The sequence below is a fragment of the Pipistrellus kuhlii genome, unplaced genomic scaffold (assembly GCF_014108245.1).
Source record: "Pipistrellus kuhlii isolate mPipKuh1 unplaced genomic scaffold, mPipKuh1.p scaffold_m20_p_1, whole genome shotgun sequence".
Classification (NCBI taxonomy): Eukaryota; Metazoa; Chordata; class Mammalia; order Chiroptera; family Vespertilionidae; genus Pipistrellus; species Pipistrellus kuhlii.
Genome location: NW_023425404.1, coordinates 46,052,910 through 46,072,094, shown reverse-complemented (window position 1 = coordinate 46,072,094; position 19,185 = coordinate 46,052,910). Strand labels below are relative to the sequence as shown.

The 19,185-nt window shown below is 37.2% G+C and overlaps 1 protein-coding gene across 2 annotated transcripts in view; it reads left to right on the top strand.

Annotated features, from left to right (window-relative positions):
- Nucleotides 1–9,128, top strand: part of FGF7 (fibroblast growth factor 7) — a 59,813-nt gene extending 50,685 nt beyond the window's left edge. For both annotated transcript variants that reach the window (XM_045582726.1, XM_036442726.2), the window contains exons 3-4: nucleotides 6,823–6,926; nucleotides 7,981–9,128. In XM_045582726.1, coding sequence (XP_045438682.1) covers nucleotides 6,823–6,926; nucleotides 7,981–8,175 — 299 coding nt within the window. In that variant the 3' untranslated portion in view covers nucleotides 8,176–9,128. The remainder of the gene's footprint in view (nucleotides 1–6,822; nucleotides 6,927–7,980) is intronic.
- Nucleotides 9,129–19,185: the final 10,057 nt, after the last annotated feature.

The window sequence follows — 19,185 nt, the reverse complement described above, 5'->3', positions numbered from 1 at the left end:
GGTCCTTCTGCTCTTCAACTGTTCAGCTGGTTTGCATATTATGCTTCTATTATTATAGATATGACTTGTTATAATTAAACAGCTTTTTTAAAAAATACCCTTGAGCCTTAACTGGTTTGGCTCAGTGGATAGAGCATTGGCCTGTGGACTCAAGGGTCCCAGGTTCAATTCTGGTCAAGCATATACCCAGTAGGGAGTGTGCAGGAGGCAGCTGATGGATGTTTCTCTCTCATTGATTTTTCTAACTCTCTATCCCTCTCCCTTCCTCTCTGTAAAAAATCAATAAAATATATTTAAAAAATTATCCTTGAAAAATATATTAATCTGAAATAAGATTTCTTTTTGATAGGCACATTTTTTATTATATCAAAACTTCAAAATAATGAAATGATAAAAATTTAACATATAAAACATACCATTAAGTCTACTTTATTATTTATAAAATTTATAAATTTTCTCATAAAATTTGAAAATGATTTGATAATTTTTCATTTTGTAAGATATCCTAAGAATGTACAATATTTACAAAAAATATAGCTAATGGTGAATTCAATTGGTTCCTTTAGGCCAAATAATTTCAAAAGAAAATTTATATTATACTTTGAAATAATTATAAAATATTATATATGATGATAAATCTATAATAATAAAAGCATAATATGCAAATTGACTGAACAACTGTACAGCAGAACAACAGTCCAGATGACCTTCTGGACGACCACTATGACACACATTGGCACCAAGCCAGTCAAGGTGGGTGCCATGCAATTGGTCGGGGGGGCCCCACCATCGCTCCATGATCATCTAACAGAGGGAGACCTAGGCCACCCAGCTGACAACACTGTGTGGGGCCTCCCTCTGTGGGGTATTGATCTTGGGGGCTGGTGACTGATCGCCTCACCGAGAGAGGCCCAGGCCACCAGCCAGCAATGCTGTGGCAGGTATGTGGGGTTGGCCAGCAATTGCCCCACAGAGGCAGGCCAAGTGATAGCACCCCATGCCTGTCGTCTGCAAAGAGAGATGACTGGTTGCAGAGGGGGTAGGCAGTGCCACACAGATGGCAAACAGTGGCAGCAGCAAGGGTGGAGCCAGCTGCCAGCAGCTGGGGAAGGAAAGCCCTGATAGGCCTTGATTGCTGGCCAGGTCCAGGGACCCTACTTTAGGGGGCCCAGATTGCGAGAGGGTGCGGGCTGGGTTGAAGGACACCCCCTGCCACCTATGCACAAATTTCATACACCAGGCCTCTAGTATCTTAATATTTGATCTGTGTAGACTAGTCTCAGGAAATAGACCTAGGGTCTATGAATATCTTACAATAACCTTAATTAAGAAAAATATTTAGAAAGTGGATTTCTGTAATTAAAAAGCATTGAAGAGAAGGACTGAAGATATCTAAGGAAAAGTAGGAGGAGAGAGAATCATCAGTCTATTGTTCTTTGAGGGCAATTATTTTGAACTTAAAACACAAGCATATACACAATAATAATTACATGCAAGATATGTGAAAAATGTAACATTGAGATAAAGGATTTTAAGATGTCACAAATTCAGCATATATTTAGAAAAATTCTTTACTACCCTTATAATTGTGTCAAAAGTCATTGCAGTATAAATATATACCTTAGCCTTATTCTTTAATTAAAGCCATACTATCATTAAACTAGAAACTAAGCTGATCAAACATGATGTTTACATAAGTTACTATTTACTTACATAATTTAATTACAATTTGCAAGAAATTCTCCAGACATTTTGGAGTGCATTGAGCATTTCTTTATGCATGTGCCATGGGGTTTTAATTTATAAGCCCATATATTGTATATAGAGAGAGCTATACAAAACAGCCAAAGATATTCAACCCACAAATATATGGGTACAATATAGAAAGTACAGTCAAACTGCAACTAAACACCCAAGAGAAATAGAATTAATTTAGAAATAAAATTAATTTACAAAAACTGTTTTCAGACTTTTTGGTCTTGAGATTCCTTTGAAATCCTGAAAGTAATTGAGGATTTCAAAGAGCTTTATTCCATATGGGTTATAATCACTGCTGTCTCCTATATTAGAAATATAAAGTGAGACATTTTAAAAATGTTTATGCATTAACTTATTTAGAAATTACAACAACATATTAGAGGTCAAAGTGAACATCAACTGACAGTATTAGCATAGGAAAAAAGCTGGGTTTATACAGTTTTTGTCATTTTCCTATCCACACTGCACATCCAATTAATTTTCCTAAAACACAATTCATATCCTGACATTTTCCAAATTTCAAATACTCAATGACTCCTCACTGTCTACAAACAAAAGTTAAAATTCCTTAAAGTGACAATTAAGTACCACAATAACCTATTCATAGCTCCTTTCCACCTTCTTCTACTTAGACACACTTCCTACTCCAGATAGCTGTAGTTTTTCTCTTCTGAACATGACTTTGGAATCTTTGATTCAATGGTCTTATATATACTTTTCTCTTCCAATTAGCATTATGTTTCCATCCTATGTTTCCATTGCACCTATTTCAATCTTATCCACCCTTCAAGATCTCACTCAAGTTTTGTCTATTCCTCAACTCCTCCCTTGGTCACCTAGGATATGCAGCACATCTTCCTTCTGAATTTCTATTGAAGTGATTCTCATCCTATTCTTTTTAGCAACTGGCACATACTGCTGGCTCTCATTCATTTTCTTTTTCTGTAGAAAGAGAAAATTCTAACTGAATCTTGATATACATTTTATTCATGTTCAGATATTTTTATGACATCAGGTTTCTAAATATTACTGGATCTCAATGATTTTTCCATCTTAAAGCACCTGAGAGATAATAGATGTATAGAGTTATCTGTATGCAGAATATTTGTATTTCCTACACTTCCCAAAATGTGTTTCTATTATAACCTTACTCCTCATAACTGTCCATATTTTGCAAAGAGAAGTAATAAACTTGGTAGGCAGATCTTAATCCATTACTGAAGACATTAATAGTAGTAACTAGTAATAAACCCCAGATATACTACATATTTGAGTCAATAATAAGTAATAAAAATGCCAGTATAAAAAGTGCCTCCCACATTCAATCATATTATATTGTTCATTAAAATCTAGACTGTATTTTAAATTAATAGACTTTTTAAAGAACAGTTTTAGATTTACAGAAAAAAAGGGTGTATAGTAGTCCCCATTATGCCATCCCAACCTCTCCTCACAGTTCCTCTATTATTAACAACTTGCATTAATGTGGAACATTTGTTAAAATTGATGAGACAATAATGATTCATATTGTTAACTAAAGTCCATAGTTTACACTAAAGTTTACTCTTAAACATAAATCTAGACTCACCAGAAAAGATAAACTTACATTTTTCTTGCATAAAGGAAAAACATACAGAAGATAAAAACCATGTTCAATTAACTTATTTGGATAGCTACCTTAATAATGACACACTATAAATTTTTATTAATATTTTCCAAGCAACTGCCTGGCTTGTGGGTTGGAAGGCAGGATATCATAAGCTTAAATAGTTCCTTCTTCTACAGATCTTTGTGTATCTGTAGGAACATTACTTTTCCATTCTTCTCTTGAACAAAAAAATGGTCACTGTAGTTCCTTTATCCTTATTTTTGTTTGTTTGTTTGTTTGTTTTAATAAAAGAGGGCACAGCACAAGAAGAACAACTAGGAAGTGAGGGCTGATAGGGTATTGATTCTGCCAACACTACTTAATGCTCTCCCAAGCATTCTACTTTTAACTCTGTTGATTTCCTAGTGAAAGATATTGTTTAAATATATCAAACAATTAAGAATATCCCCGAATCAGGAACCTTACCATTTCAGGCCTATTTTAATCTCAGTTAAAGATAGAATCTTTAAAGATTGAGCATATTTTCATATGCCTATTTGCCATCTATATATCTACTTTGATAAGGCAATCTGTTCAGATTTTGCTCACTGTAAACTGGGTTGTTAAAAAAAATCTAAATCTTGGCTGAAACCAGTTTGGCTCAGTGGACAGAGCTTCGGCCTGCGAACTGAAGGGTCCGGGTTTGATTCCAGTCAAGAGCATGCACCTTGGTTGCAGGCACATCCCTGGTAGGGGGTGTGCAGGAGGCAGCTGATGGATGTTTCTCTCTCATCGATGTTTCTAACTCTTTATCCCTCTCCCTTCCTCTCTGTAAAAAATCAATAGAATCTATTTTTAAAAAATCTAAACCTTTTCTAATATAATAAACCCCGATATGTGGAGGGATATGATGAACAATACTCATTACCTCTTAAATATCAGAGTACAACAAAGATAAGATGGGCAATGGACAGGCAGGGGATAGAGAAAACAAGGGCTTGTCGGTGAGACAATATAAACATATTGTTATGACTAGACCTGAAAGGGAAGTTGTCTGCATATCATAATCAACAATACCTCTATCACAGTTATATTGTGTGAACACTGGTCTATCAAAGAAAAGCCAGCAAACATTACAGATTCCATTCCCTAATTACAATTGCTAATGAAAGATATCCTAAGCCTATTCATCAGTACTCTTCTATCTATGGGAAAAAAATATAACATTGAATAAAGGGTGGGAAACAGGAGTAAATGGATTAACGATAAGGAAAACACTGACCTCTTCATTTAATTTTGCAGTGGTAAGGTCTTTAGAAACCCACTGCTCCATATGTTCTTAAATAGATACATTTGCAATTTAGAAGATATTTCAAATATGTTAAATCAGTGAATTTTTTCAGTATCATTCATGGAATAGTACAAATCTAACCTAGTCGGAGGCATTGTAAATGATTTCCCTTTGCTCTTCCTTGAATGAACACAAAGAACAGATAGTTACCAGATACAGAGCTCCCAGAGGGCACTGTTTGTCTCTGAAGTGACCTGACCAGACTGGCTCTCAGTGGAGATTTGTGAAATGCTGTATGACTGCATGGGTATCACAGCCTTCATGAGTTCGTAAACAATTGCTAAAGTTTCCCTGAGCCTCTTTTTCAGGGCTGTGCTTTCCAAAAAGGTTTTTCTCATTCAATTAAGGTATATCTACAAATGTGTTTGCTACCTATATTAGATTTTTAACTTCTGGAATTAAAAAACCAGGGTAATTTTTCTTAATTTGTACAGTACCGTAGAGTACTATGCATCCTGACAACACTTTATAAATACTTAGAAAGATTAATATCCACGCCTTTGCATTTTACACATAGAGCCCAGTTTCTGGATGAGCAGCTCTGAATGCTCAACTGGATGAGCCCTGACTGGTGCCAAGCACAGTATACTGGAAAGTGGCTCCTGTATGCAGCACGTATGTGAGACAGAAAACAAATATTAGCCAGGGTACATTAATCCCGATGAAGAGAGTAACGATTTCATTCTCTCGATAAGAAAACCGAAGCAAAAAGAATAAGTGGATGGACTAAAGGCATGGAGTAAAACAGCAGATTTTCCTGTCATTAAATGAATATTTCAGAAAATAGCTTTTGGAGTCTCAATTTATATAGATAATTTTGACCTGGAATTTTCTTTGTATTGTATGAGGGGCAGGAAAGAGAATGTCTCATGTTTGCACCTTCATGTTGAAAGTATAATTAGCAGAAATTACATAAAAAGGCTCACTAAACTTTTAATTCCCCAATCATCTTTAAAAATTTCTAGAAGTTTTACTGTATTTAACATGAGCCATTAAAATATAGCACTTAAGGAAAATGTACATAATACAAAATTATAGTGTAACATTCTTGTAACTACAAGTTTTGCAAAACTAATTTCCACAATTACTTAGGTACACAGTTATAAAATAATATATGAATAGGATTCATAATTTTGTTTTAAATTATCTTTCCTTGGATCAAAAAAACTGACTAGTAATATTTTTTGAAGTTTAGGCTCTGTTTACTCAATTTTGGTATATTCAGGAGATATTCTGTTAGCAATATTTTTAAAGATAGAGTTTAAGTAGAAAAATAATAAAAATATCAGCTTATTATGCTTTTATAGTATTACTAAAGGCCTGGGGCACGGATTTGTGCACAGGTGGGGTCCCTTGGCCTGGCCAGTGACCAGGGCTAATCAGGGACGTCTTGTCCAGTCCCATTCAGCGCTAGATCAGGCCAATCAGGGCCAGCTAGCCTGGGAGGGACTGCCAGGGCCTGTATGGTCCTCTCGCCCAGTCCTGATTGGCTGGACCCCAGCAGCAAGCTAACCTACTGGTTGGAGTGTCTGCCCCCTGGTGGTCAGTGTGCATGATAGCGACTGGGGTCGACTGAACAGTTGACCGATGGGTTGGACACTTAGCATATTATACTTTTATTATATAGGATATAACTATTAAGAGCCAGACCATCTCAGTTCAAATCCCACTTCTGCCATTTATCAGCTGAGAGAGTTTGGGCAAATTACTAAATTTCTCTATGCCTGAGCTCTTGATCTCTAAATGGGGGATAACAAGAGTACATGCCTCATAGTCTTGGTGGTGAGTAAATGTGTTAATACATAGGCGCTGGAACAATTCTTAGCTATTTTTTATTGTTATTATTCATGTAAATTAGAAATGTAATTCTAGAGAAGAAAAAGCTAAATTCAAATATGTAACTATTTCATTGGATCCAGATAAGTCTATTTTTCTACAAAACAAAAAATCAGTAGTTTGCACATTTATAATAAGTAGTGATCTGGTGATTGTGTGTATGTGTTAAGTAATAATCACATTAGTAACCTTAACTTCCAATTGGACAAAAATAAAGACAAATGGCCATTCTTGCATAATAGACAAAGCTGAGTGAATAACTGACATATCTTTCTGTGATTCCTTGCAGATATTATGGAAATCAGGACAGTGGAAGTTGGAATTGTGGCAATCAAAGGGGTGGAAAGTGAATATTTTCTTGCAATGAACAAAGAAGGAAAACTCTATGCAAAGGTATTAATAATTGATAGTGTAGCCTTAATTTTCCAAATTTACTTTTATTAAGAATATCTTGGCTTTTAGAAAAGTAAAAATGGAATTAATTTTTCTCTAACCATATAATTTAATGATTTCATTACAATATTTTATATTCAAGCATTAAGAAAATGCCACATGTTGTTTTTCCCACATGTATGGACAAATTGTTTAGTTTTCTGGATTTTGGTTTCTTCATCTGTGAAATTAGCTAAACTAGCTAACTTCTCAGGATTCTTCCAGCTCTAACATTCCATGTGCATTTTAGATACTTAAAATCTAAAATTTTCATCCATCAATACTAAAGCTCTTATTGTAAGAGTTCACCCAATTTGCACATTGCTGACATGGAAATTCTTGGGTGGGGGGGGAATTCAGAAGTTTGTTTATCGATCTCAAAATTATGGGCTTTGAACTGCAAGTATTCCCATTGTTGCCCCTTTATTATAATGTGAAATATATAACAGTTCATTCCACAGTAATAAAGTATAACTAGCTTTCTTTTGTATACCCACAGCCCAGCACAATACCTGGCACAGGTTAATTACATAAAAACATAGGTTTAACTGAATGAATGAATGAATAAATGATTAGATGGACAAACAAATAAATTAACCTTTTATTTTCCATCACTATTGCAGACAGTGTAGTAAGACATAAAGGTTGTGAAATATGTCTTTCAGCTGAGGGAGAGACAGAGGCTCTGCTAATCATATAAAAGTTTCAGTGGTTAGGGAATGAGTGCGGGCATAGTAAAATGAGAGCTGCTAATCGGGGCAATCACTCCCATTATTAAAGAACAGAAGCAACTGACTGCCCAAAGTTACATGTTTGAAACCATGTTGCATAACTAAATGTATATCATTTTATTTTAAAATTTAAGATCTTATTTTTTGCAAGTATGTAAACTGCATTATGCCCACTCAAAAAAGTCATTTAAGTTTTAATTCTACCAAATATTATTGCTTACTCTGTTTAATTGAGCCACTCTAAAGATCATTTAGCTAATGTTGTTTGTTTGTTGTTTTAACAGAAAGAATGCAATGAAGATTGCAACTTCAAAGAATTAATCCTGGAAAACCATTATAACACATATGCATCAGCTAAATGGACACACAGTGGAGGAGAAATGTTTGTTGCCTTAAGTCAAAAGGGGGTTCCTGTAAGAGGAAAAAAAACGAAGAAAGAACAAAAAACAGCTCACTTTCTTCCTATGGCAATAACCTAATAATATATAGTATATAAGAAACCAGTTCCAGCAGGGAGATTTCTTTAAGTGGACTGTTTTCTTTTCTTTTCTCTTCTCTAAGTAACCAAGAAAGGCTGGAAAACTACTGAAAAACTGATCAAGCTGGACTTGCGCATTTATGTTTATTTTAAGAGACTGCATTAAAAAAGGTTTGAAAAATAAACACAAAAATCAGATTTAGTAACTAAAAGTTGTAAAATATTATAAAACTGGTTGTACAATCATGATGTTAGTAATAGTAATTTTTTTTCTTAAATTAATTTACCCTTAAGAGTATGTTAGATTTGATTATCTGATAATGATTATTTAAATATTCTTTTCTGCTTATTAAATGGCTGCTATAATAATAATAATGATGCAGATAATGTTATATAAGATATGTCAGACCTAAAGGCTGCTGGAATGATTTGTCAGATAATCAAGTTAAGGCTAACTATGAAAGATGAGCAGTAACTGAAATGCTTTCTAGTGAAAAATTATAATTCACTTAGACTCTAATCAGAAAAAAAGGAATATTCTCAAAAATTCTACTATGGAATTGAATAGTTATACAAAGTATATGATTAGGACATTTTTGTGCCTACTAACAAGAACAAAATTCCTAATGCTGCTCAAATTGAAAGGATATTGCTACAAGGATGTTTTCAAAACTCTTGTATATAAAATAGCAATAATGATAATAATACTGTACTTCATCTCACTTGCCACAAAATAACATTTTATAATCCCTAAAAGTTAAAATTCAAGTAATATAATCTATCTTTTGTATAATTCATATTCAGGAATATGGCTTATAATGTTTTCCCCACAAATAATCATGCTTTTCCTTTTTGGTGGTTACAGCATTAAACTCTATTTTAAGTTGTATATGAACTTTATTGTTTTGTTATTTAAGTTTATGTTATTTATAAAAAAACAACCTTAATAAGCTGTATCTGTTTCATATGCTTTTGATTCTAAAGCAATAACAAAGCCGGCTGGCTCCACTGCAAGTTCACTCCTCGTGACCAACACCAAGTCCAGGGCATAACACTTGGCCAGCAAATCCTGGATGACAGACAAAAATGACAGCCTGCAGCAATCTCACAATAGATGTCTCGCAGGGAACAATACAAAAATGCGAAATATGTTTTGCCACATACTCTTGTCAGTTAACTTGAATCGTATAAGTTAAAAGAACTTACAGAATTTTAAAGTTAGACTATATTTGAGTTTATCAGTAGAAAAATAGCATATTTTAAAAACCTGCATATTTAAAGTTAGTAATTTTTCTAATCTCTAGAGATCTGAACATTTGGAGTAGGGCAGCATTAAAAGTGGTTTCCCTGTTAGATGGCAAGAGCACAATGCCCAAAACAGGCTACTGAGGCCTAGAATAACACAAAGGCTTGAAATCAGGCTACAGATAATGGGTTTATCAGAAAAATGAATTTCCATTCATAACTCTTCCATTGGCACTTTATATATTCATTAACAGGAGGTCAAAATTTATCTAAATTATATATTGGCATGTTCACCATGGTGGTTTTAATTTAAAAATATTTTCATTCAAGTTCCTTTGTTTTATATAAATGTTATATGGTAATACATTTATAGGTGAGAGTTACATGAAACAGTTAAATCAACAGAAACAACAAATTCAATTGGTTTTCTTGTGGCTCACCTATCTAATCAGGCTGCAGGAAGCTAAAAGAACTGCCCTTTCCAAGATCTACTCTGGGGAGATGCCAAGATGATTTTTTTCTTTAAAAAAATTTTTTTTATTGATTTCAGAGAGAAAGAGAGGAGGAGAAACAGAAACAGTAATGATGACAGAGAATCATCAATTGGCTGTCTCCTGCATGCCCCTTGCATGTGCCCTGACTGGGAATCGAACAGTGACCTCCTGGTCCATAGGTCGACACTCAACCACTGAGCCACTGTGGCCAGGCCAAGAATGATATTTTTAATTGTTATCTGACTTAAGGGCCTTACTAGTCTAGGTTCCAAGATCAGCTTCTGGAGTCTTGTGAACATGTGAGTGCAGAAAAGGATGTATGTTTTTCATATTTATTTTCTTAAGACCTAGCAGAATATCTGTTACTCAAATTTAAATGAATTGATTCAATGTTTGAATATTAAAAAAATTAATAATGAGACTAATTTTACTTCATTTGTAAAAGATTGGGTGAAACAAGATTATATGGATATGTAAGCAGAAATATACACTGAGTGGCCAGATTATTATGATTTCTGAATGCATAATAATCTGGCTACTCAGTGTATATCCTATATAATAAAAGGCTAATATGCAAATTGTCCCCTGGACTAGGAGTTCGACCAGCAGGCAGGCTGGCCAATTGCCCATGTCCCCTACCCCTGGCCAGGCTGGCCGGACCCCACCATGCACAAATTCATGCACTGCACCTCTAATATATGTCTATTAATATATATACTGAGTGGCCAGATTATTATGCATTCAGAGATCATAATAATCTGGCCACTCAGTGTATATGTGTGTGTGTTACAATTAAATTATAGTTACAATTAAATTATATTGCAATGCTGAATTAAGCAAATCAATATTTAGCAGTAATTCCAATCTGGGAGCATTTCTAGAAACACTTTTAATTCCTTGTCCCCCTCCTTTTTTACATCTATCATTCAAATTTGAGAAAATCTGTGCTAGTTACATATGCTTAGAATTCTAGAATCTTAAAACTACAAGGGGCCTTAGTCCCTTTTATTCATCTGTAGACCACGAAATTAAGATTATGATACATCCAAAGTCACATATCTGGTTAGGTAGGAAGCTGTCACAAGAGTCTAGGGCATTTAGCATGTGCTTCCTCCTCTTAGACTATTAGGATTATTAGCTAGTGGTCTCATTAAAAAAATACTATTGAGATAGAATATTTATGTACATATATAATGGTATGTACATTCGAATTTTTGTAGGTATATACTGGTATATACAATTGTGTTTTGGCAATTCACTTCATATATAATTGATTAGTCTATACTGTGATCTCAATCAAAAGGATGAAAGAAGTAATGGAATTTCTCATCCTAATTCCTAGTCAACTCTTACATGTACCCATTTGTTTACAAATGGAGAGCATTGTGCAAAATACCCATATAAACTGGTCTTTGAAAAGAACATTGGTTAAATACATAGGTTTCCAATAATTAGGAAGGAAAAAACTAAAAGAATGTAAATTGTTAGCAAAAGAAGTTAATAAAGAAAATACTTTCCTTGCAGTTAGTGAGGTAAAACATTTTCACATGAAAAAGCTGTAAATTATCAGCCTTTCAGTTGGTAATAAGCTAAACTTGATAGAAGAGTTCTGGAGATGAATTCTTAGTTTCCATCAGTGCTTGTTCCAATTTTCTACTGAAATGCCAATCATAGAGGCAGAGAATGAGAGTCTAAGGTCACCCACCAAAGACACAAAAAGACTCATGTAATTTTTGCACTTTATTCCATAATACATTTGTATTTGTTTTAATATGAAAGTGACACCAGTGAGTAAAAGTGATCCACCAGAAAGATGTACAAATTTTATCACATGGCTTCATTTACACCACTACCCTAGTGCCATATACTTGGGCATGAATAAGGCACAAGAGATCCTGTACCTTAACATAGTCCAACTTTACACACAGATGACACATGGCAAAAATAAAACCAAAAAGTTCTCTAAAATTCACTCTGGATAAGAGTGATATTAAAAAATGTAACGACCAGTATCAGTGGTTACTGGTCAATCAGAATATACCATCTAGCCAAAACTGGTTTGGCTCAGCGGATAGAGCATCAGCCTATGGACTGAAAGGTCCCGGGTTCCATCCCGGTCAAGGGCATGTACCTGGGTTGCGGGCACATCCCCAGTAGGAGGTGTGCAAGAGGCAAGTGATCAATGATTCTCTCTCATCGATATTTCTAACTCTCTATCCCTCTCCTTTCCTCTCTGTAAAAAATCAATAAAATATATTTTAAAAAAAAAAGAATATGCCATCTATCAAAAGAGATGCAGGACACTGTGACTAACTTATGGACACTAGAAGATTATAAATCTTAACCATTTCCTTGATGACCTAAAAAACAGAGTTTTTAGAAAATATTATCAATTTGTCTCTGGTTAGAGTTCTGAATGCAATATCCCAATATGAAATAGTTCATTAAAACTTTGTCTCTAACTCATTCAGCATTTTTGTTAGGCTACTGTATTTTACTTCTATATTCAATGAAACTGCTGCTTTCAATGATGGTGATGGTCCCTTTAGGCTCACATGTGCTCCCACTTATCCTCTAACTTTGAATGGTGTATCAAGGAAATGTATTTATTTTGAGTTGATGAAACAAGAAATAATGAAGTCCTAGTCTTTTCCCTACAATACCTGAAAATATGGCATATATATATATATATATATATATATATATATATATTACTTTCTGATTATTATGTGGTTTCTAAATCCTCATATCAAATTTATTTTCTTTCATATTACCAGAACTTATATTTTAATAATAAAAATATGAGATGAATAATAACATTTAGCTTGAAGATGACAGGTCTCTCTCTTGACCAACCCAGCCATGTCTTAGTTATCTATGGTTTTTATAACACATTATCTTAAAAATTAGTGGCTTAAATAGAGAATATTATCTTATCATTTATGGGCTCAGGAACCTGGGCATGGTTTCACCAGGTGTTTCTATAAGGCTGCAATCAAAGTGTTGGCCAGGCCTACAGTCATCTATTATCTCTATACTCAACCTGCTCTATACTCAACCTGGAGAGGGATCCACCTTAGATCCTCACTGGCTGTTGGCTCACAACACCACTTCCTCATAGGGGCCTCCCCATAGCACGACTGTTTCCCACAGCAAGGAATCAGAAAGAATGAGAGCGTATTCTCCAAATGGAAGCCACTGTATTTCTACAGCTAGTCTTCTGCCTGTCTTCAAGGAAGGGAATCATACCTGGGCATAACACCTAGAATGTAGGGATCATTTTAAAGGCTACCTAACATAAATCGTGAACTGGGTGGTTTTTCAGCCACTGCCCCAGATAAGATTCCCTGGTGCCTGATAAGAGTAATCCATGGCTATCCACGGTGGGCCATTCAGCAGAGGAAGAAGTAGGTACATCTATGTGGTAGCATTCTTGATTCTTCCCTGTGTGGTCCGTTCTCTGAGAAAGGGTTTAAACCAGTTCTGAACTGCCTATTAGCTTGAGTTGTGCCTCCTGAGAGTCCTAATACATCTGAAAAACTAACAATATTACTTTGCCTCCCTATGAGGGAAATGACCCTGCCTTCAGAGCCAACCTGAAGATAATCCTCCCCTCCACTACCCTATCTCAAGAGAATAAGATCACAGATGCCAGGTGAAATTCCTCCAGCCATGGAGAAGTTTGGATGGTGGAAGCAATCAATCACTAATTGCCCAAGACCATCTGAGGATAAAAAGACCCCCAAAGACTTGAAAAATATTTTATTGCTAGGTGTACACTGGAATTATATGGGATTTAAAAAAAAATGATTCCGAGGCCCTCCCCCGGCCAGTTGTATCAGTATATCTGGAATGGGACCCAGGCAATGGTATTTTTAAAGCTCTCTAGGAAATTCTACTGTGCCTGGGCATTGAGAGCCAATTAGCTATACAGGGCAGGCAGAGGAGAATCTCTTTAGAACCCTTATTGCTTCTTAATTCCTATTAGATTTAAATTCTGTAAAATAGCATCCAAAGCTGTCATACAATTGGCTCTTACCTTACCTGTCCAATCTTCTCACTGCTCAACAACAAACCTTTAAAGTTTCCTTAGTATAATACATTGTGTTTATCTCATCACCAGGCCATAGTTTTACAAGGAAAGGATCTTACATGTTTTGTTCACTATAATATCCCAATGCATCTTTAACAGTCTCTGGCACATAGTAACTAAGCCCTCAGTAAATATTCAGTGAACAAATGGATAAATGAATTACAGTTCAAGTAACAGAATAATGAGCATACATAACTTCAAAGCATTATGTCAATATAGAAACAAATGCAGATGTTTTGTTCAAGCTAGTGATTCTCTCAGAAGTATATCCATGTCACTCAATAGAGTATATAAAGCATTTCATAATACAACTAAAGGCCCAGTGCACAAAATTCGTGCATGAGGAGAGTGTGTCCCTCATCCCAGCCTGCACCCTCTCCAATCTGGGAACCCTTGAGGGATGTCCGACTGCCCATATAGGCCCCATCCTAGTCGAACATCCCACTCACAATCTAGGATTGCTGGCTCCCAACTGCTTGCCTGCCTGATTGACTCTACCGGCTTCTTCCTGCCAGCCTGATCACTCTCCTAACCACTGCCCAGCCAGCCTGATCAATGCCTAACTTCTCCCCTGCTGGCCTGATTGCCCTAACTGCCCTCCCATGTAGGCCTGGTCACCCCAACTGCCCTCCTTTGCCAGCCTGGCTGCTCCTAACTGCCCTCCCCTGCAGGCCTGATCACCCCTAGCCCTCTCCTGCCAGCCTGGTTGCCCCTAACTGTCCTCCCCTACAGGCCTGGTTGTCCCCAACTGCCAACCCTGCTGACCTGGTCACCCATACTTTTTTCCCTTGCAGGCCTGGTCGCCCCCAACTGCCCTCCCCTACAGGCCTGATCCCCCCTAACTGCTCTCCCCTGCAGGCCTGGTCACCCCCAACTGCCCTCCCCTGAAGGCCTAATCACTCCTAACTGTCCTCCCCTGCAGGCCTGGTTGCCCCCAACTGCCTTCCCCTGCTGGCCTGGTCATTCGTAACTTCCCTCCCTTGTAGGCCTAGTCACCCTCAACTGCCCTCCCCTGCAGGCCTGGTTGCCCCCAACTGCCCTCCCCTGCAGACTTGGTCACCCCCAACTGTCCTCCCCTGCAGGCCTGATTGCTCCCAACTGCTCTTTTCTGCCAGACCGGTCACCCCAAACTGCCCTCCCCTGCAGGCCTGGTCCCTCCCTACTGCCCTCTCCACCTGCCCTCCTCTGCTGGCCAACTTGTGACAGCCATCTGGTGTATTGGAGTGATGGTCAATTTGCATACACCTCTTTATTATATAGAACTAGGGGCCCTGCACACAAATTTGTGTGTGAGTAGCTCTCTGCAACTTGCCTCAGCTGGCCACCCCGCCCATCGCCACTAGTAGCTCGTGCTCCACCCTGCCCTGCCCGCCACAAGACCAGCAACTTGTACTGTGCATGAGTAACTACTACTTTTCTTTTTTATTTTCATCTCCCCACAGTACCATGTGAAGTAATTTGCACATAGGGTACTTAAAAGCTACATGTTGACTGATTGTAAAGATTTTTAAAATTACTTGTAGTTTAAATTATAGTTCATTAAAAATCATGGAGTATGTTAATGTTTTAACCTTAAAGTCCAGATAAAAGGGGAAAACTGGGCTTAAAAATTAGGGGACAAGTATAAAAACATTTTTTAAAGTGATCCTCATCTGAATTTACAAGGTTATATAGTATTGTACCATAAGAAGAAGAAGGAACATTAAAACTGTAGTCTTGTAAGTAATCTAACAATTCACTGGTGAAAGGGATCTGGCTTGTAAATCCTGTGTCATTCCAGATACTGAATTCTATAACTGCCTTCATCCCTGTCCTGACAGGAGAGGTATGCCTCTCTGTTTGGAAGGCTAATTTTAACTATCTGCTGTCTATTTACTTCATTAAAAACAAAAAAGAAAATTCTCCTAGTTTAAAATTCTGGAGAAAATTTTACCCACATGACAGATGTCAAGAAGGAAAAAAACAATGTTTTAAATATGTTTTGGATTAGAAGAGGCAGTTCTGAGACATCAGGATACATGGAGCACAAGTGATTTTATTCCTTGAAAACATATAAGCACATATGCATGTGAATACTTATGTTTTACCCAGACTTTGCTCTTGACCTGCCTTAGCATTCCTACAGCAAACAAATTAAGGCTTAATACACGCAAAGTTAGAGAGAAGGAGAAAACTACAGAAAGGTAAAAATCTTATCTAATAAAGAAGGAATATGCTAATCGACCCCCACACCATCGCAAAAGATGCTGGTGCCAACAGCTAATAAGGAGGGAATATGCTAATTGACTGCCACACCCTCAAAGATGCTGGTTCCCAGTCCCCTAAGTTCCAATGGGGTGGCAGCCATGTGCCTGCCTCCGGAGTTCCCTAGTCCCCACAGCCCCCAGCCACCCAGGGCTGGCCTGAGATGCAGGCAAGCCTCGGATGGTGGCTGCCCAACCACCCAAGGCTGCCTGAGGCTCAGGTAACCGGGGCCAGCCGAGGCTTGCGCTGTCAGCAGTGGCAGCAACAGAGGTGTGATGGGGCTTCGCCTTCTCCTGATCACCAAGTCACCTCCTGTCCCTGAAGCTTCCTGGACTGTGAGATGGGGCAGGCCAGGATGAGGGACCCTCCCCCCATCCAGTGCATGAATTTCCATGCACTGGGCCTCCAGTGCTAAAATAATAAATGTAAGTCACTAGTTTCTTTGCTAATTCCACTTAAAGAGTCAACCACCACTTTGGAAGATTATTGGCACTTATGGATATAAGTTATAGAGTAAACAACATGTTGAAAAAGGGAATATAGAAATAATCTATTCTAATTATATCTCAGGTGGAAAATAAAGCTAAGAGGGGTTTTATGACACACTCAAGGACATTCAAGTCTTTTATGTGCAAATTAAATATATCAGATCCTAGGAAATATTAGAATCTGTAGAAAAGTCTCCAAATCAAAATATATTTATTTCCTGAGTAAATTTATCTGAGTTTTACATGTAGGGGATCCTCCACAATGATGAATGAGTCCAGCTTGAGGATAAGCAATAAAGAAACTGTAAAACTGTTAATATGGATATGGGAGTGCTCAGATGCCAGGGCCCAAGCCCATTCACAGCAATTTCCTATAAGGTAGTGGTTCTTAAACTTTTCAACCTCAAGGACTGAATAGTCTTGAGAATAGTTGGACACTAAAGAATGTTTCTTTATTTGGTTTTTGTATCTATTAGTATTTCTTAAACATTTATTTATTAGTTCATTAAAAAGAACAGTAATAAATCCATTTCAGATTCACATAAATAGCATTTTTTTTAAAAAAAAAAACTACTTTCAAGAAGAATTTTTCAGAGGAATAACTTAGTTTCCCATTAAAAAAAAAAAATAAATTTCTAACATCCAGAAACAGCTGGATCCCAATATTTACTTCTATTATGATATGATTTTTAAACTATTTTTATATTTTGAAGTATATAACAAAAATCCAGTATAACACAGATAAGTAGTTGGAATAAGAAATATCTTAATAACCTTTTCATATAATTATGAATATTCTTTGATACTACCCAAGAACTCAAGAAATTGTAGTTTCTTAAAGGTGGGTAGCATTGTGGAATTTAAAACCACATCAGTGTGCTTGTGTACTCTGTTACATTAAAATCCATTGAGCTGTCACACTCTTTAAAATCTATGTATAATTATCAATACTAATAAAAGGGTAATATGCTAATTAGACCAGATAGACCAAATGTCTTCCGGACGTCCTTCTTGATAAAAACCACAGCAGCTGCAAAGACCAAGGAAGGCCTGCTGCTAGGGTGGCCAACAGTGCCAGCAACAGCGGCGGGGTGATGGGGATGGCACCTTCCCCTGATTGGCCTGGTCGCCGCCACAGAGGGAGGCCAGACTGTGGCTTAGGCCCACTAGCCATCAGTAGGACATGACCTGAGGGCTCCTGGACTGTGAGAGAGGGCAGGCAGGGTTGAGGAGCCCCTCCACCCCAGTGCACAAATTTTTGTGCACTGGGCCTCCAGTTTTTAATATAATGCATTGGTCATTTGTTCCAGTGAATTATGCAGATCTAAATGTTGACACATTTTATACAATATTAAAAATTCCTATTTGTGAATATCAACCATTGACTTATCAGGGAAATCTTTAAGTATTGAAAAATTGTCAAGATCAGAGTGGTGGATGTAAATTCTCCAAAATTTCTGTTTGACAGCTCAGATGTTATTACTGGCCATAGCAAAAGCACTTCATACGTAAAGATCACTGCATTCTTCTTTAACTGATGACAATCATTCCTCCAAAATGTGTGTTCCTGCCCTAGCTGGTTTGGCTCAATGGATAGAATGTCAGCCTGCGGAATGAAAGGTCCCAGGTTCAATTCTGGCCAACGGCACATGCCTGGGCTGCAGGCTCGATCCCCAGTAGAGGGTGTGCAGGAGGCAGCCAGTCAATGATTCTCTCTCATCATTGATGTTTCTATCTCTCTCTCCCTCTTCCTTCATCCCTAAAATCAATAAAAATATATTAAAACAAAAACAAAACAAAACAAAAATGTGCACTCCCTCTCCCATGGTGTGGAGTTGTCACTATGTAGCAGCTTCACAGCCACAGGTTTTATTTGCCAGCCTTCCTTACATCTAGGTATAGCCATGGCTTGTTTTCACTAATGGTATGCGATTTTAAGAGATGGGGGTAACTTCTGAGCCAAGACTTTTAAGAGTACACACCTATCCCTTTTATTCTCCTGATGCAGCTCGCTTTTAATAACGATGGGGTTCTGTAGGATGCTGACCCCAGAAGGGAATAACCTGAATTTCTGAATCACTGTGTGGAGGAGAGGCAATCACTGACTACTAATATAAAAGTCCGAAGGTAGCTTTAAGAGTAGGCGAGGGCTCTAGAAAAATATGAGGCCCAAAGCTCAAATAAACACATATTGTAGATTTGAATGAACGTCTACCTTAAACAGAGTTCCCAGTACTCACAATTTAAGCAGAAGTTTACAGGAGAAAACCTCAGCGAGTAATCCTTGCCTTTCTGAAATGGTATGACTTTAGTTCCCCAGCAAAAAAAGAGATGGTGTGTAGCAGACCTGTGCTTCCCCAATGAGGCTCAGTTTCTTTAAGAAGATTAGAAATTCCAACCCTTTGCTGTCATTGTACCTCTGGACCACTTTAGACTCAGAGTGTAGG